Genomic DNA, 19,993 nt, shown 5'->3' with positions numbered 1-19,993 from the left:
TCTCCAGCCTGTCCAGGTCTCGCTGGATGGCAGCACAGCCTTCTGGCGTGTCAGCCACTCCTCCCAGCTTAGTGTCATCAGCAAACTTGCTGATAGTACACTCAATTCCCTCATCTAAATCATTGATGAATATATTAAATAATACCGGTCCCAGTACTGACCCTTGAGGCACTCCACTAGTTACAGGCCTCCAACTAGACTCAGCCCCATAGACTACAACTCTCTGGCTTCTCTCCTTCAGCCAGTTCGCAGTCCACCTCACTACCTGATCATCCAGACCACACTTCCTCAATTTAGCTGTGAGGATGCTGTGGGAGACTGTGTCAAATGCTTTGCTGAAGTCAAGGTAGACCACATCCACCGCTCTGCCATCATCCATCCACCGTGTTATTTCCTCATAAAAGGCTAAGAGATTGGTCAAACATGATTTCCCCTTGGTGAAGCCATGTTGACTGCCCCTCATAACCCTCTTATCCTTGATATGCCTTAAGATGGCACCAAGGATAAGGTGTTCCATCACTTTCCCAGGGATGGAGGTGAGGCTGACCGGCCTATAGTTACCCGGGTCCTCCTTCTTGCCCTTTTTGAAGACTGGAGTGACATTTGCTTTCCTCCAGTCCTCAGGCACCTGTCCCGTTTCCCAAGACTTGGTAAAGATGATGGAGAGTGGTCTAGCAATGACTTCCGCCAGTTCCCTCAGCACCCGCGGGTGCATCCCATCTGGACCCATGGATTTATGGATGTCCAGATTGCTCAACTGGTCTCTAACCCATTCCTCATCGACTAAGACAAACCGCTCCATTGACCTGACTTCATCTAAGGTCTCAGGGGTACAGGGCTCTTCAGGACTGCCTGCAGCGGAGTAGACAGAGACAAAGAAGGCATTCAGTAACTCTGCCATCTCTGTATCTTCTGTCACCAGGGCACCCATCCCGTTCATCAGTGGGCCTACATTGCCTCTGGTGTTAGTTTTATCTGCCATGTATTTGAAAAAGCTCTTTTTGCTGTCCTTGACCCTTCTCGCCAGGTTTAATTCTAAGGAGGCCTTAGTCATCCTAGCTGCCTTCCTACATCCTCTAGCAGCAGCCTTATATTCCTCCCAAGTGGCCAGCCCCTCCTTCCATGACCTGTAAACTCTCCTCTTCCACTTGAGCATACCCAGCAATTCCCTATTTAGCCAATTTTGAATACTTGCTTTTGTTGTTAATATTTATGCTGTATAATGAGATATTTATGTTGTGTATTGTACAGAGATTGGCAGAATCACTTCGTTTCTTTTCTTGGAAACTCTAATAATCTATTTCCCCCTTTCTAATTATATGGAATTTCCCATTTTCCTCATATTTCAAAAATAATTAGGTTATTCCTTCAAGAAAAAAAAAAAGGAAAAAGGAATATAACACAGGGAAGTGGAATATGTATCCATTATATAAACCTAACATTAATCAAAATTCCACCCTGTTCTTTGCTGCTGACTGCTTTTATAAGGTTTCTATTACTTGAAAAATTTGCAGGCATCTTTTTCCTTTTTTTTTTTTATTAGGTTTTCTGTCTTCTGTACCTTGTGTAGATAGGTCCTCTAGATATTTCAGCTCTCATTTGATAGATATTTCAAATACAAATTATGCTGAACCCACTCTCTCCTTCCTCCCTAAATCCAAACAAACAAAAGTAAAAATCCTGAGTTATTAGCACATAGTGACAAGTTCTGCAAACAAAGTCCATCTCTTTCACATACTTTACAGTTATAATAATACATCAATCTGTTACTGGTTGTCAAAGGAAGAAAAAAGGAAGTTTAGAAAGAGAATAAATAGAATTTAGCAAATCAACACAACCTGGTTTTGCTCCTTTGTGATGACGATTTTTACATTTCTCCCAGCAGAAATACAGGATACAAGTTAATTTTGATTGCTGCCTTTTATTCATTACCTTTTGAATAGATCTTATTAAATCACGCCATTTTACTTGGCAAACAGAATACATTGTAGTAAACAAAGGAAAGAGAAAAAGAAACTGCAACTTTATAAATTGCACTGGCAGGACTGATTATTTTTCCTTTCATAAATTGTGTTTAGATATTTAAAACTTACAATTATATTACTTGGTACTCCTATAAAGCAGTTACATACCAGCCATATGTGATTTTTATTTTTTAAATAACAAGACAAAGTCTTGGAAAGGAGTTGCTTTCAGGCAAGATTTGAGTTCTGGTGCTAGAAGCTGTCCTCTTACATTGGATTGCAAGTCAGTAGCTACCTCTGACTTTGTCATTTTTGGTCTCTCTTAGCTAAGCAAGAGAGAGACCTGAGAAAAAGAATAGCAGAAAACAAACAAATAAATGGCAAAACCAGTTCTGAGGCTTCAGTTCCATCTGTGCGGGTTGCTTAAGCTGTTGATTTGGAGCTGCTTGTTTTTGTGCCCTTTGTACTTGCCATGTTCTTTCCATCAGTATCTTCTTCACATGTTGATGTGCTCTTAAAATGGAGTGTGCGGTGTTTATTTCAATGCTTAAAGATTTGCTGTGCGCACAGAGCTGGGAGTACAGCCCTGCAGCCTATTTGTGCACACTCCGTGTAAATCAAATAGCGTGCTGAGCCTTAGAATATTACTGTGGGTTACTGTGCCATAACCTCAACTGGAGAATATTCTGTCTCAGGGAAAAACAGCCTGCTGGATCTTGTCAGCTGTGCACTTAGGGAAGTGAGGGAGAAAATGATCAGATAACATCCTTATCTGTGAAGATCCAAGAGAACTGAATTTTCCATATTCACAACCTACCTGAAGGCATTGGCAGCAGTATCTAGTCCAAACAAACAAAAAATCTCCCTGATAAAGAGCATCATTGAGAAGCAAAGGAATAGAGGTCAGAGCACAGCTGCTGCAACACCAGACTATCCTGGCCAGTCGGTACATGTTCACAGTGCTAGCCTGTCTAGCCAAAAGGTCTTTCTTCTGGTTAGGTGTATAAAAATGACAAGTTAGGACAAGGAGAGTGCTAAGGACAAAAAGAAAAAGGAAAGAAAAAAAAAAAAGAGCTTCTCTCACCTTGATTTCCTTTGGAGGGGCAGTGGACAGAGTACCCTAGATGGTAGTGTTCCCTGTCTCAACTTGTAACTGGAAGAGCTCTTGCCTTTGTTTCCTAATCAACACTACATTAGTCTTTGACACGGTGGTGGAGGGGTGTTGATTCAGCTTAATTCTTTAAATCTCCCTGGTTTGTATTTTGGTTTGAATGCCTTAGTGAATTAGTTGCTCTGGCTGGGCCATGAAATATTGCATTTTATCATCTATTTGAAACAGCTAGGAGATGATAGTTTCACTTTTTCTAATATTACATGTCCATGCTAGAGTCAAGAGCATAGACTATTTTTATACTCAGTAGAAAGAAATGGAGGTCTTTCAGTGCACAATTCATCTGACCTATTTTAGACATCAGTATTACAGTAGCATGTATGACACCTGAATAGTGTCTTCTACTACCTTTTAGGAAAGTCTAGACAACCAACTCATCAATCCAAGTTCAGCTGAAGTGTATTTCACCTGAAGACATTTTTGGCAAGGTAGCACTTGATGTGCTCACTGACTTCCTCAAAATCCTCTTTAAAGCCTTACAAATACACTCTGCATTATTTACTTGGGGCACAATGTATGACATGTCAGTGAGAAGAAGCCTGGTGGTTAGTTGAGGTTGTTCATTGATTTCAGAGGGAACTAAGACTGCAGTGGTAGGGGAAGAATTCTCAGATAAAGAAAAGTTTCAAAGACTCTCCAGATTACATTTCCCCAGAAGCAAGCCCTGTTGTTTGCAAGTAACTCTAGTTTACCAGTGCAAGCCTGCACCATAAATTCAGTATTTTTATAACTGTTTTCTGTGATACAGTGAATTTGAAAAATAGTAAGCGCTTTTGCTATTCTTGGAGACCATGAAAGGGTTAAATTTAAGAGGACATTAAATTATTGTGTCTACATGGCAACACATACTCAGTTCACAGTAGAAGGGATCTAATGCACTAAAGATATGTCGCTTTTCATTTTGATAATAATGTCTCACTTATAAGATTTTATTTCTTTACATGTTAGTTTATTGTCACTTTTGGTTTGCTTTCTTTTTAACATATTTTTTTACTGAAGGTAATTGCAAGTTTAAAATACAAAATAAATTTAAGCCAAAGCTGTAGTGTGTGGTTATCTCCCCAAAAGGAAAAAATACTGAAGAAACTTTAAATATTTTCTCTCATTTAAAATCAAGCACAAAAAAAGATCAAATAAGCTTATAAATCAAATAAGCTTATGAGCAGACCACCACTTTTGTCCAGAACATATTGGAGATGCCGCTAACAGGTGTGATCTGCTCATTCGCACTTACCCATTCCTATTATTTCCCTGGTGTTAATGCTGGTTGCACAACTGGGCAAAGAATCAAATCAGGGAACCATTCTGGCTGAAAAATGGCTACAAATTTTGTGTTAATTTTGTTTAAGCAGCCTTATACAAGATAAAAATGATTGATCTGTGATAGCAGATAAAGACAGCAGGCCTAAAGGTGCTTTTTCATGCTAGGTGCTTAGATAGCCAGTATATTCAAATGAGAGAAATAGAAGAAATAAGGAAGTTCTGTTAGTTACTCTGCATATGAGTAAGTCGGACAGAGAAGTAGACCTAAAGATGAGTTTCCTCTCAACCACTCGGAATGCAACAAGCATCCATCCAGCCTGGATTTCTATCTATGATCAACAGAGAAAGGCACCTCCAGAGGGCAATCTCTTCTCATTTTAATAAAAATATCTAGGATGTATAGAACAAGTCACTTTATAGAAATACCTATCTTCAGAGACTTGTCTTGAGAACAAGATGACTAACTCAGGCTAGGAGGGTAGCTTTTCAGTGTCTGGCATAGGAAAAGGTAGATCATCTTCCATATAACTTGCTATGTTCACAGAGGAAGTTTGTGGAGGAATTAAATTTCCAGAGGTAGCTCTTTTTCTGCTACCACAACCATTAGCCCTTCTTCCTTTTCTAAGATTGAGCTTGCTTTAATGGTTAAGAGGGAATTGTGAACTCTAATTAGACTTCCAGGATAATATGGTAGAATTTCAGAGACTTTTAAAGCTGGGGAAAAGCAGTGGATCTTTTTTGTCTGGCTTCCTGTATAATACAGATTGTGAAGAATAGTTATCCTTGAGTCCTGTGATTTGCATGGATCTAAAGTAAATCTGATCCAAACTTAGAATTTGACCTTTTAAATTTTAATTTGGCTCTGTTTCAGGAATGAAACACATTTCTTCAGGTTTCTGCTGTGAGTGAGTTTCAGGCTGACCACTTTCTGAGTTACTTCTTCATGCATTGTGATTCAATGCTGAATCATCTTTGTTTCAGTCAGCAGTTGCTAAGCTTTCCAGTAGTTGTCTCTCTAACACCTCTTGTTCTCCATGATTTCTAAGAAAATTCAGTTGATACAGGCATGGAAGCAAGGTAGCCCCAGCCTTAATAGCAGTTGATAAAACAAATGTCTTCATGACCATACATCTATTTGAACAATTGGAAAAGTAGGATCCACAGTTTTCTACTGCCAGTATGGAGCGTTAGAGTAACCAAAAGGATCTTTGGTGAGGTTTCGGCATCTTCAAACCAGCATTTCTCCAAACAGTTCCTGGGTACAATTTGGGAATTAGGACAGGCTAGTGACCAGGCCCAGAACACAGCTTAGTTGTGGCTACACTGTGTTGGAAGGTGACAGAGTTTAATAGAACATAGCAGAATATTTAATAAATAGGCTGTTTTTTTTGCCAGATGCCAGAGAAATAATCCCTCTTACATTTCATTTACTAGTGTAGATGTAGCCATGGAGTCCTCAGAAGGACTGCTACAAGGCCAGAGAACATTTCCAGACTGCAGGAGCTGAGATTCCCAAAGGTCTGTGCAGGTCCAGAAAACTAGAAGTCTAGGTGAAATCTGGTCTTAGAGCACTTTTCTGCAGATGTTGCTACAGAGTTGCTACAGCTTCAGGGACCATTGAAGTCATTCCAGCCTTGCAGCTTTGCTTGCTGTGGTCTGTGTGAGTGGTCCCAAGACAGCAGAGTTTTGGACTGCAGCAGGGCTATAGGTGAAATCAGCTGTAAAGGAACCAAATAAATAAGATGTCAGGAAATACAGTTAGCATGCAAACTTCAAAACTTACACCAGTTTCATTGGGAGCGTAATCAAAAGTGACACATTTGCAAAATCTTTCATTTCAAAAATTGTTTTTTTATAATGAAAAAGCATTCCAGCTCATTACATGCAGTCAGATATAGACTGAGGAATACCTTCAGGAAAGTATAGTAATAATATGAAGCATCAAGATGTATAAAATCTATCAGTTTCTTTATTAATATGTTGTTATAAGTGCACAGTTAAAATTTTAATTTTATCCTGTATTTGACTTTGTATGACTGAAGTTTCCTACATTAGTTCTTTTGTCTCATACATCAAAGAGCCCTTTAATATCTAGCATTTTGTTTCTGAAGGTACTTCACGCTGTAATCAAGCCTTCTCTTGATCTTCTTTCCAATAGCATAAACTGATCAAGTTCCTTAAAGTTTCTTTGCTATAAGACTTTCAGTTTGAAATTAAGAAAAGAATTATTTCAGACTGATGGAAAACATTTGTATCAATGTCACTTTCTTATGAATTGCTCCTTACTAGGCATATGTCATATGACACATCCTGAAAAAATATTTTCCTCATTCCAGTGACCTGATTTAGTACCAATGAAATCAGTTGGTGAAGCTTTGCATTCCTTCTGCACTGATTTGCACTGAAGCATCCAAAGAACTGACAGGAAGCAAATCTGGGTTTTAGGCATCACTTGTCCAATACTGTTATTAACCAAGGTCATGTCTAATAATATACAAGATTTAAAGTGTTTGGCCTTCTTGTTTAATTCATCCTTAGCAGAATCCTAAGCTTCCAGTTCAGATACCAAAGATTTGAGAGTCAAAGGAAAACTGATAATTTCTGCAAAGATGTCAACCAGGCCAACATTAGAGTAACTCTACGTCTGTTGATTTTTCTAGGTATAAAGATTTGGCTGATACAGAAGCAGGAGAGAAGAAGAAGTTGTCTGCCAAGGAGAGATGTCGTCTTGTTCTTCAGCAGTGTAAATTACAAGGCTGGCAGGTTTGTGATCTACAAAGCAATTAAAATACCATTCGTTAAACAAGCTAGCTGAGTCATTTTCATTGTGGCAAGCCACCAGCTTCTTTGCACAGAAACATATTCTTTTGACATTTAATATATGCCTTGGGATAGAATTGAACTATTTTCTGAGTTTTCTAGCATATGAGTAGCTGTGATCATTGTGTCGAAAAAGCAGTGTATTCTTGTGGGAAGGAAAAGATTTCAATTAAGCATGTACGTTGTGTAAATTAGCAGCCAGGCTTTTAAAGATATCTGCTGTACATGTTAGTGATTGAATGATTTCTGAATTACAAAAAAAAAACCTGCACCTTTATGTAAAATCCTATACTAAATGCTATACTGTCATAAACAAATAATTAGGACTTCACACCTAGTCAGTGCCTTGGTAGGCACTAGCATGCTGATCCAGAGATAGAACAAAGTACCTAAGGTTATCTGCTTTGGGTAGCTTTGTAATTGAGGAGGAATGATTTTTTTAACGTGCAATTTCTAAAGAAAATAATGATTTTTTTTGCACACTATACAAGCTATTGTACAGAAGGGAAGCTTTCTGGGACTTAATGTGTAGAGCATTTTCCCAGGCAGTGTGAGCTTCAGCCTAACCTAGGAGGACTGAAATCTATTCCACCAGAGAAGCATCCATACCAGTTTCAGGGGCAAGTATGAAGTTTAGGGACTGGGCAGTGGTTAAGAGTCTCCTATAGGCTTCTTTGAGAATATTAAAGGACAGGGTTAGCACAGGTCTTCTAGTTCAAGTATGACCTCTAAGCATTAAGATGACCACAACAAGTTTCTGCAACTGTTTATGAAGGACAAGGAGTGTGTTGGACTTTGTGCTATAGGTGTTTCTCAGTGGCCCACATTTCTTAGTTATAATAGGAAAATAGGTAGGTCCCTGCTAAGCTGGAAGCACACTTGCATTATCACATGCACTTGGATGCATAAGATTTCCCTTTGGTCAAAATTTAAGTCTTCTTTTAGTCACTAAAGGAAGTAGTAACCATGTGTAGCCCCGCTCCCTCAATAGCAAAGAGCAAAAGGATGGACCCTGAAAAAGATAGCAGTATTAAGATAGACTTGCTTTCCTTACCCAGGTTTCTTAAGTCATCTCTGGGGTATATTCTGCCTCCTTTTCACAAGGTTCCCTATAAAAATAATCATTAATATCTATAAGCTGTACTTTCACTACAAGTACCTGGAACTGTGAATACCACTAAGCTTTAGAAGTTGTGTGGTGCTAAAAAAGTGGCATTGGGCAAAAGCTGTGTAACAGTAATTGCATCTTGTGCTTCAGTCACAAAACACAGAGCAGGATGCCTGTGGAGTTTTTTTCCCCAGGAGCCAGTAACAGCGTTACAGCATGAGAAAAAAAGCAGTTGGCTATCAGTGAAAGCCTGCAGCTCAAGACTAGTGGTTCTGTAGTGATTGGAGTTTGAAAACAAGCCTGAAACCTTGAAAGACAAAAAATGTAAAAAGGAAATCACAAACCAGAATCCCTCCATCATGCAGAGGACTGAAGCTTGTGGTCTCAACCACATTTGAGAGGTTCTGACTCCAGAATCTCATTAACATCAGGAGAAGTCAGGTGTGCAAAACTACATCAGTGCATAATGCATTGTTCTTCAAACCAAAAAGAAACAATTCTTATGAGACACTGGTAAGTTAAACGGAATAGGAAGGTTTGGGGGTGAAAGATACACTGTTGTCACACAGTGAATAAGCAGCACATGGCAACTGACTAAGCTGAAATGAACAGGGTCTGAAAAAATGAGTGACCTTCTCTTTAGACCTTTTTCAAGCCAAAGAGAGCTATGACAAACAGTTGGGAAGATTATAATAATAAAAGAAAAATCTAGGAAAAAATTCACTCTAGGTCCAATTTCTTGAAGACAAATGCCCAGTGAATACAAGCTTGACATAGACACATTTTGTGTAGGTAATACAAACCCATATATCCAACTATCAACAATATGACTAATGTATGTGTCACATAATCGCTGTCTCTCAATTATCTTTTTGATTCATTTGACTAATCATGAAAGTTGAACTTTAAATAACAATCTAAATGAGGAAGCTTATACAATCTGCAGTTGTCAGGAGTGCCCTCCCCAATGCTTTTACAGCACAGGACTGTGAAAAAAAAAAAAATTCAAAAAAAATTAAAAGTGAGAAGGAGGGGGAAGAAAGGAAAAAAGGAATTAGGAGCCCAAGGTGGTGTCAGCTAGTGAAGCCAGAGGAAAAGAGTCATCTGTAGTGCATCACTAAAATCATCCAAGAAGCAAGGGGTTACACATATAACCATTTTATTCAGCCACTGTTGGCAGCCATAACTACTTCAAATGAGTCACTCCTGGAGCTGAATATCTATTTGATGCAGGGGTTCATGAATAAGTCAGAAAATGTCTTCCCAACACTGTTACCTGCACTTACCTGAAGAGCTCTTGCAGATTCAGGTAGATAAATTGACAAAAAAAATAGATAGCCAAAATAGCCTCATCAAAAATGATGAAGTTCAGGAGAAAGCAACTCACATCTGAAATCAGCCTCCTGCTTACATGTCATCATCAGAGAATGAGGTTGCCAGTAAATGCCCCAGCAGAGAGGGAAAATGAAAGATCTGGACTTTACAGCTGAGTGAATCTGGATGATACTTTATTTAACTTCCTTCTGATAATGTACCCCACCATCCCATTTTGTGAAAGGTGATACCACCTTGGGGGAGGGGAAAGTAAATCTGTGTTCTGAAGTGAGAGCACGACAGTGAGTTAAAAAAATTGTTTCTTTGTATTTATTTCCTGCTTGACAATTCAACTTTTCCTTCTCATGTAAGTTGTGTTTGGAGAGTGTTTTATTAACCAACAAAACAACAAGCCCCAGAGCCTACTTACAGAACAAATTCTTTTTTTCTTTTGTAAACACTGCAGTCAGTCTGTTTAGAAATGGAGAACAACTAAAGAAGTTCCAGTACCAGAATCCAATTTTGGTTTATTTTCTACCATTTAGTAGAGCACAAGAGCAAACACTATCAGCCAATGTTTGGTGGTTGATTCAGCAGCTTCCGTGTGAGAAGAAAGTATTTATTAGGGAAGAGTTGATAGGTTTATGAAATGTTGCTGTTCCTCGGGTAAGCTGAGCTGGAGATAACTGAACAAGGACAATAAAAAAGCTGTTTCATTGAAGCTGGCATACCGTGAAGTTTCAGTCATGCATTTAGCTTAACTGCAGAAATTATGAAAGCACAGAGCTACTGACAAAAGGCAGTTTTTGCATCCCAACTGTGTGCAGCCTAGATAAGGTGTTCTTTCAGCTTAAATACATACTTGATCATGGCAAGTTTAGCTACTTGCTCTGACTTTTAAGCACACCTAATGTGAAAGAAAATAAGATTTCTAAATCAAAACAAACCATTCTGACTCCAGACAGAGTGAACATAATAGACCTTGTTAACCCCTGGAGAGAAGTCAGTGAGTTTTGCTATTAATGTTAGAAGGAACAAGACGATATGTAGTAACTTTAGAGTTAAACTGAGTGGAAGCACTGGCTGCTCCATGTAAAGCAGAAGAATGTCCTACCCTCCAGAACGTCTGAAGGCCTTTACATTAGGAAGCCCACATTTTCAGTGCTGTGTTCATTTATTATCATGCAGTGATGTATAAGCAAAACCTGCAATCCCAATAGCATGACTAGCTTGCAAACATTATCATGCTTCGGGAGAAGTACAAGGCACAAGCAGTCCTTGGCTCTTTTTACTGACATAAGAAAACTTTCATTTGTTTGGATTATCATTCCTCACACTGTTAAGCTTGCAAATATAAATTCAGTAAAGGAGAGTTAGCTCATAGCTTAGTGAGCCTTCACATCAAAACTTGGAACTTTACATTTTGTTTCACTAAGGTCAGTGGCCTGCAATTAACCCTTCTCAGTTACTTCAGATGGGGCTTGCTGAAATCCAAACAACTAGTATTATACCTGAAGTAAAACAAAACATCAGTTTAATTTGCACTTGCTATATAGTGCAGCTGTTAAATACAAGCACTGCAAAGTCCAAACTTCACTAAAAGTGAATCTTTCAGCCTTTAGCTGCTAGATATGCTTGTCTGGTTAAAAAATAGCAATCCTTAAAAATGTCTAATAAAAGCTGTGTCTTAGTTTCTCTCTCCAGTTTTTAGCCTGCTTCTTTGAATACACAATGATTCCATCTATATCAGTAGCCTTGAATTCTGAGCACAAGTCACTCATTTTGGAAGGAGTAAGTTTAAATGGGATGAACAAAAAACTCATCAGGTATGAAATAAGCAGTACAGGCAAGTCAGTCAGAATGTTTTTATGAAGTTCCAAAGCAGCATCAGGTGGTTGCATGACGTAGATACTCTGTTAGTGCCAGTTCACATTTGTACAACTGCAGAGACTTCTAAAGTTGTTTGAGGAGCCTGCAGTGTTTCTGGAGAAGTGTTCCTTGCCAGTGTGGAGCTGTATTATTAAACTTCCACTCAAAAGAATGTTAAAGCAGAGAATAAGCCCTCAGTAAAAAGAAATCCCAGAAGTCCATCTAGAGATTTTAAATTCTTCTAGCACATCTAGAACTGGAGAAAGAGAATGAAGTCTGATCCACAGTTCTTACCAGTCACAAAGAGAACCAGATTTTATATACTGATCTACAGGTGTTTCATTTGCTGGATTTGATACAGCTGTTTTTTTAAGTATTCTTTTTATTTCAATATATTAATATACAATATTAGCATACCAGAGTTCTTTTGGGGAAAGTATATTTATGATTAAATAGAAGACTATAGAACCTGGATGAGGGAACTAAGTGTACCCTCAGCAAGTTCGCTGATGATACTAAACTGGGAGGAGTGGCTGACACACCAGAGGGCTGTGTTGCCATTCAGCAAGACCTGGACAGGCTGGAGAGTTGGGCGGAGAGGAACTTGATGAAATTCAACAAGGGAAGGTGTAGAGTCTTGCATCTGGGGAAGAACAACCCCATGTACCAGTACAGGTTGGGGGCTGACCTGCTGGACAGTAGTGAAGGGGAAAGGGACCTGGGGGTCCTGGTGGGTAGGAGGATGACCATGAGCCAGCAATGTGCCCTTGTGGCCAAGGTGTTCAATGGTGCATTAGAAAGGGTGTGGTTAGTAGGTCGAGAGAGGTTCTCCTCCCCCTCTACTCCGCCTTGGTGAGACCGCATCTGGAATGCTGTGTCCAGTTCTGGGCCCCTCAGTTCAAGAAGGACAGGGACCTGCTGGAGAGAGTCCAGCGCAGAGCCACAAAGGTGATTAAGGGAGTGGAACATCTCCCTTATGAGGAGAGGCTGAGGGAGCTGGATCTCTTTAGCTTGGAGAAGAGGAGACTGAGGGGTGACCTCATCAATGTTTACAAATATGTAAAGGGTGAGTGTCAGGATGATGGAGCTAGGTTTTTTTCAGTGATGTCCAGTGACAGGACAAGGGGCAATGGGTGTAAACTGGAGCATAGGAGGTTCCATGTGAACATCAGGAAAAATTTCTTTACTGTGAGAGTGACAGAGCACTGGAACAGGTTGCCCAGGGGGGTTGTGAAGTCTCCTACATTGGATATACTCAAGGCCTGCCTGGACAAGTTCCTGTGTGATGTACTCTAGGTTACCCTGCTCTTGCAGGAGGGTTGGACTAGATGATCTTTTGAGGTCCCTTCCAACCCGTGGGATTCCGTGATTCTGTTATAAGTGGAATATGAGTAAATCAGAGAAATGAGCAGAAGTACATGAAATCAAACATGTAAGTTGTGTGCTTAGTTCAGAGAGACTTTTGTTTTTTAAACAGAACTGTTTATTTTGGCTTAAAATGAAAGTGGTCATGCTGTATTGAAATAGGAATTGCTTTGTACATGGTATGATAAAGTACTTAAGTACTTTATAAGCAGTGTAATATATAAAGGATTCTTAATTTTTTCCCTCAAGTAGGAAAATTTTGAGTGCTCGTAAATTGTATGCCAATTTATTCATTAGTCATTTAGTAGTTTTAACTGTGCTGGAAGTCAATTTCCTCTTTGTTTTGGATAACTTATTTTAAGAGTCAATTTTCTTTTAGGAAATTTTAAAATTATGAAGGTCACATTTAACAAACAAACAAACAAACAGCAATCCCAGAAGGATTTTCCAGGCTAATGGACAGTGATCAAAACACCACTGTCTGTATTTGCCTCATACTTTGGATTATGTCAGCAAACTTATATTGTCCTGTTATATCTTTGTCCCATTATATCATCCCATTATATTTTGGAAATAATTTGTTAGTAGCAGAAATCACCAGAGAGTGAGCTTAGACCTCACCAGTACTGCCAAAAGGCTGGCCTGGGCCAGCCACCACTTGCAGTCTTTCTCAGCAACTATTTTGTGCCACACAGCCCAAGTCCATCCTGTCCTCTTGGCTAGAGAATGGGATGGATGGTTCACTTTGACCTCAGAATGCTCACAAGCTCTCAGTCTTTAAAAACAGAGCTCTATTTTTGCTTCCTATCTTTTTTTCGCCTATAGAATATATTTATCCCTTTCTCCATCCACTTTTCAGGGCTTGCTTATGAGTCTTACAAACTATTTCATTCTGATATCTTTTGCATGCAGATCTCTCATATCTGCATTCCATCTCTCTCCCTCCCCTTTTCTCCCCTTTATATCTCTTGACACTTTTCTATTGTTTTCTTCCCTTATTTTCTTTCCTAGATACTTTGCTTATTATTTGGTCTCAGTGTTCATCTGTTGTCTGGGTTTAGTTTTCCAATTGCCTAACCTCAGGGTTTATTTTGTTTGTCATTGCTGTCCCTCGTGCCAGTTGCCTGTATTTCTCAGTTCACACAGACAGACACTTTCATATTGTTTCTTTTGGTGCTGTGTGTATTTCTAGAACTTTGAAAGACTAAAATGATAGGTCCAGTAAGTACAGAGATCCCATAAGATAAAACTGGGGTGGGGTTTCCTTCACTTGAGTATTTCTTACATGTATCTTCTATTTTGTGATCACTTCCTTTCCTCTAAGGCAGTCCTTATTGTCACCTCACAGGTCAAAAGAGCCGTGAGGTTCATGCAGCTTTTGGAAAAGGAGCGACTATTTTCATGCCCTTTCCCAAAACTGTGAATGACAGTTTTTCTCCCTAAAGTCCAATGCCTGACAAGCACTTACATAAATCCTTAATGCCATTTGCATGAATACTGGACTACTCAGATACTTTATATTGAGTCTACGTACAATCTATACTAAACTGAAAGTTTATTCAGCATGTACCATGGTGCAAGGTCACTGGTTTGCCAGAGAGAGACAAAGGAGGACTCTTAAAATGTGTGAAAAAAAAAAGGTAACAAATAAAGCAGAGAGAGTAAGCCTTTAAAAATAACATTTCAGTCCCTGTAAGAGATCCGTACCCTGTAAATGTGTTTGTCGTTATAATATTTTTGCAGACATGTACACTGCAAAAAGACACATTTTACAATAGTTTTAAGGCTTTTTCCTACATTTCATTAATGCACTGTGAAAATGTGTGTCATTGTGTAAAATATCATTAGATTATAGTTCTCTGTCTTTTGTAGGTAGCTATTTTGAAAGTACTGCCAGAAACACACAGCACTCCCACAAATTGCCTTTTTTAAACTAAAGAACAGCCTTACAGATTCCCTTGACACCTATTAAGTATGAGCTAATACTGCCTCCATGCCACCTACACACCATCTCAGCATACATTCCATAGTTTTGAATGTCTGTACTTCTACATCCTACACCTTTTCTGTAAAAAAAAAAAAAGAAGGGGGGGGGGAGAAAAAGGAGAAAAAAAAAAAAAAGATGAGAACGAACAGCTCCCTCCCATCCTTTCTGTTTCCTCCCAGGAAGAAAAAGGAGGCCTGTAGCAGTAATTGAAGCTTTGGTAGTCATCAATGACAATTTTACTTAATCTTTAAAAAATGTGTCATTTTGCAAAATAACATTTAAAACCCTAATGCCTTTCTAATTAAAATAACTATGACTGTAATTCACAGATGGTTTACTTCTACAGGAGTCTGAATGACATTAAAATTTCAGACTCAGATGAGAGCACTTTGTAGTCCAGAAAGTACTGAAAAGTGAGTGCCTTAGTGGAAGAACATTTTAACCTTTTTTTTCCTCTAGGCAAGCAGGAAACATTTTGTGATTAGAGAAAAGACCAGAATGAAGACAGGTAGCAGCCTCAAAAATATGTTTTGATATCTGACATATGAAATTCTAATGTTCTTCAGCATTATTGTTTTCACTGAACACTAGAACTGTACAAAGGACAGTGAGACCAGCTTTTACTCCGTCAGCTTTAGAGGGTATCAGATTTAGTTCAAAGACTGAGCAACACAGATCTCCAGCCATACTAACATAATCAAATGGGTTATAGCAGTTCCTATTGAGACCTCTGTTCCCAATAGACCTGACATATGATGTTAAATCTATAAATAGCTTTTATCTGAAAGTAAAAATGAATTTGTATTGACATTTTCTGTTCCTTCATTCCCTTAAAAAATTGTAGCAGGCTACTACTAATGAAGTTCATAGCATAAGCAATGCCACTATAACTCCATTTTTATTGTTCCTAGGGTGCAGGACAGGAGAAAAGAGCAGTAATGCTTTGCGTGTCCCCTAGCCAGCTTTGTGATTCTATAGTGCCAGACACTTGTAGCTTAACTAACCATAAGCTTAAGTAATTGTCTTGACTGTGATTTTGTGACTGCACACTGCAAAATAAATTGCAACTTAATGTTTAGTTAAGCTACACATTTGCAATATAGCCTAAATGTAGCCAGTGTGTTAATTATGAGACTAATCAAGAATGGGGTTCTTTATTTTGCCATGAGCACTGCTAATAATCCGGGCTTTTTTAATATTTCAGAATGTAACTTTTCTTTCCCTTTTCTATTGTCAGAGTACCATAATATTGCCCTAGTAGAGGGAAATGTTTTAGAGACTTCCAGTGAGGAAGTAAGGGAAGAAACAATCAGTTTGAGGAATGGTGGAAAAGAGGCAGAAATGAGGAAGAAATGTATGATTTGGCATAGTCCTGAAACAGAGGAGGGAAAGAGGGCTTCAAAGTGATGTTGAGGGTTTGTGGAAAGGAAAAGCAGAGTATAAAGAGAAAACATAAACAGGGTAGAAAGTATTTTTAAGTATTTGTATCTAGGCTGTAGTTGCCTGAGAACTACTCAGATGCAAATGTTAATTATAACTACGTGATAATTTAATTACAGTTAACCATATGAATAATAATTCATTTATTCTTATAGAATAATAAGATGATGTGAGCAAGAAATGGAGGGTTTAGTAGGCAAAGACAGTAGTAAGAAAAGTTCAATATGTGTTCTGACAAGATGGATGGAAAAAACAGTTGTTTGATGAGCAGTTATTACAGAGTTGTGGTCAATGGCTCAATGTCCAGCTGGAGATCAGTAACGAGTGGTGTCCCTCAGGGATCGGTGTGACCGGTCTTGTTTAACATCTTTGTCGCTGACATGGACAGTGGGATTGAGTGCGCCCTCAGCAAGTTTGCCGATGACACCAAGCTGTGTGGTTCAGTTGATAGGCTGGAGGGAAGGAATGCCATCCAGAGGGACCTTGACACACTTGTGAGGTGGGCTGATGCCAACCTCATGAGGTTTAACCATGACAAGTGCAAGGTCCTACACCTCAGTCAGAGCAATCCCAGGCACAGCTGCAGGTTGGGCAGAGAAGAGATTCAGAGCAGCCCTGCGGAGAAGGACTTGGGGGTGTTGGTTGATGAGAAAATGAACATGAGCCGGCTTCAGTGTGCGCTTGCAGCCAGAAAGCCAACCGTATCCTGGGCTGCATCAAAAGGAGTGTGACCAGCAGGTCGAAAGAGGTGATCCTGCCCCTCTCCTCTGCTCTTGCAAGACCTCACCTGGAGTGTTGTGTGCAGTTCTGGTGTCCTCAACATAAAAAGGACATGGAACTGTTGGAACAAGTCCAGAGAAGGGCCACGAGGGGACCACGGCAGGGGGGTTGGAACTAGATGATCTTAAGGTCCTTTCCAACCCTAACGATTCTATGATTCTATAATTTGCAGAGTTTAGTGACGGAGTAGATCTGCTAGGAGGAGTCAAGGTTGAGTCATGGTGTCCTAGAAAAAAATGTTGAAGGCATGAAAATGGAATGCTTGTTGGGAAGGGAGGAGAAAACTGACACATTTTGCTGGGAAAACATGGAAAGTTTGCTTGTTCGTGATACAGGATTAGATGTCTAAAAGACAATTAAATTTAAACTGAAAAAAAAAGTGGTCGACCTCTTTTTCTTAGAACTTTTGAAATAAAAAGAAGTGGGGACAAAAGGAAAGATTCCTAAGGAAATTTAGCAAGCTCTGTGAAAGAAGCAAACTACAGAACAGATAATGAATGAAGAAGGAAGTCAGAGTGCTAAGACAACCAGACAAAAAGGGAATTTTGAAAGCACAGGAAGAAAAGTGAAAACTGTTGTTGGATGTCACTGCTCAAGAAGATGAGGATGAATGTATATCCGTAAGAAGAGTATAAAAGCACAATGAGATATCAGTAAGATTGCCTCAAATTAATGTAAATTTAAAAATTGGAAATCATCAGAATTAGGCTTTTCAAAACATTTAGTTTAAAGTAGTTTCCCTCTAGAGTAGAGTGAAGGGGAACCAAGGGACAGAAATGTGCCCCAGTCATTTCTGAATGTTGTTAATGGAGTTTAGAGATGATGTATATGTTCTGGCTTTCTGTAGTTCATCACTATCAGTGATGTACGTGTAACAGTAGTGTTGGAATTAAAAACGGTTAGTTGAAAAGGTGTGCAAATGTTCCTGCCTGTACTGGTCTCCCAGATCTATCCTAAAAATACAACAGCGGAGCTGAATGGTGCAATAAGAGAATGAGCTTGTGACCTGTAGATAAACAAAGAGTTGGAACCAGTTTCTGCAATTTTAGCCAGACTTGTATTAATTAATCAGTTTCCCTATTAGCCATACAAAATTAATAGCAAGACAGAAATCATAATCTTCATTGGATAGCACAGTGCTCTGATACTGGTCCTTTTATTTCTAAGTAGATTTTGTGTGGTTTGGGGTTTTTTTAAGGCTATTAGAAAGGAATGCTTTTGAGGATTACACAGAAAAGAATTTTTAAGGACTGTTCCAGCATGTTCAGAAGCTATCAAAAGGAAGGTGTTTTCTTTTGTTCTAACTAACTATTTTTTTCTAAGGGGAAGAGCATCTAATGATTGTAATTAAGTCCCTGAAAAACTAGATGAGCTAAACCAAGCAGCTAGTCAGTACTAGAATAAGCTCAAAACCTCAGTCAGATACTTAGGAAATTATTTTTCACAAATGAGTCCCTCTGTCTCTGAGTTCTTAAGCTTGATTCTAAAAAGAGACCAGAGGCACAGCTTCACCAGGCAAGGCTGGGAACTAGGCTGGGAACTTGATAATTTTACTGGACGTTACGAATCATTCTTACTAATGGCAGTGAGGTTCTCCCATCCTCCAACTTGGGCTAAATTCTTGCTGTTCCACAGATGGCAGCTCTCTGTAATCATTTTCTGTTACACATGGGTTTATGGCTTTTCACATTTTTCCTTGCCCACATCCCCCTGTTTTATAAAAGCTAAAGCTTATTTCCTATTATGTTGTCTAACACTTTAGCATAACTACATTCACAATGCACTTTTTTCCAACCTGAAGATTGTAGTGTTTGTTTTAGATGGTTTTGGAACTGAAGAGAGACTGTCTGACAATCTGCTCATCCTTTCCAAATACATCTTTCACTCAACCAAGTACCTCTCTATGCAAGTATTAGCATTCTGCTGTTCTTGAATTGCAGATCTCATCTCAACCTTTAGCTGAATTGTATATGTACTGTAGTTATTTACCTGTCATTGTTTTGGCCTTTTTTCGTGATGGTGAAGATTGCCCTGCTGTTTGTATTCTAGATAGGAGTCCGAAAGGTGTTTCTTAAGTACTGGCATGCTGACCATCTCAACGATTTGTGCCTTCAGCTTCAGAAGAAAATTATAACCTGCCAAAAAGGTAACAATTACAGAGTGAGAATTCCTCATCTGTCGCTTTGTACACTGAGCAGAATATTGCATAACACACAAAAAAATATTCTTGAATAGTTGTTGGCTTTTATACGTTTCTCTACAGGCATATTTCCAGCTAACTACTTACACAGATTTTTTTGAGATGATACTAACATTGGTGATGCTTGCACTTTCTGTCTGTCAAATATACTTTTATGACAAACTGTTGCCCATAATTAAAGCTTAGGGGATCTTGAATATTTCAGGTATGCTCATTGATTTTTGAAGCATCTATATCACCTTTAACTTTTGTTGCAAATCATATAGCATAAAAATAATAAAAAATTACAGTGTGCTCAATATGTTGACAGTGAATACAAAGATAATAGTCAAATGATTTACAATTAATTGATAATTCAATAATTAATTAATAATTAATTAATAATTCAATAATTTAAACTTTTTGGCACATTTTAAGAGTCCACTGCCTCCTGATTTGCTGTTACTTCTGTTACATTTTCTATCAAAAATTCAACTGCTGAAAATGTGAATATTGCTTTGTTTGAAGAAGCTTCCTTCACATAGTGCGTTATTTATCTAATTGGCTGATGCCTGTAACAATTCCCATTATCACCTTTTTGAAGGAAATTAAAAAGACAAAGACTTGGTGGGTTTTTTAGTCATATACATTATATTGCAGACAAGAATATATAAGCCCCTTTCATTTTGACTGTAAGCTCTTCACTATGAGCTTATAATGAAGAAGAGGAAAC

The 19,993-nt window shown here is 38.7% G+C and overlaps 1 protein-coding gene across 5 annotated transcripts in view; it reads left to right on the top strand.

Moving 5' to 3' along the window:
* The window catches only part of MYO16 (myosin XVI), a 388,271-nt gene that overhangs the window by 323,093 nt on the left and 45,185 nt on the right, over positions 1 to 19,993 (top strand). For all 5 annotated transcript variants that reach the window (XM_057397231.1, XM_057397226.1, XM_057397227.1 and 2 more), the window contains 2 exons: positions 7,059 to 7,161; positions 19,131 to 19,227. In XM_057397231.1, the coding sequence (XP_057253214.1) occupies positions 7,059 to 7,161; positions 19,131 to 19,227 (200 nt within the window). The remainder of the gene's footprint in view (positions 1 to 7,058; positions 7,162 to 19,130; positions 19,228 to 19,993) is intronic.

The sequence above is a fragment of the Pezoporus wallicus genome, unplaced genomic scaffold (genome assembly GCF_028554395.1).
Source record: "Pezoporus wallicus isolate ANWC-B61680 ecotype Strahan unplaced genomic scaffold, APGP_CSIRO_Pwel_v1 contig_1851, whole genome shotgun sequence".
NCBI classification, from domain to species: Eukaryota; Metazoa; Chordata; class Aves; order Psittaciformes; family Psittacidae; genus Pezoporus; species Pezoporus wallicus.
Note: the sequence above shows the minus strand (reverse complement) of the source record. Positions and strands in the feature narration are given on the sequence as shown.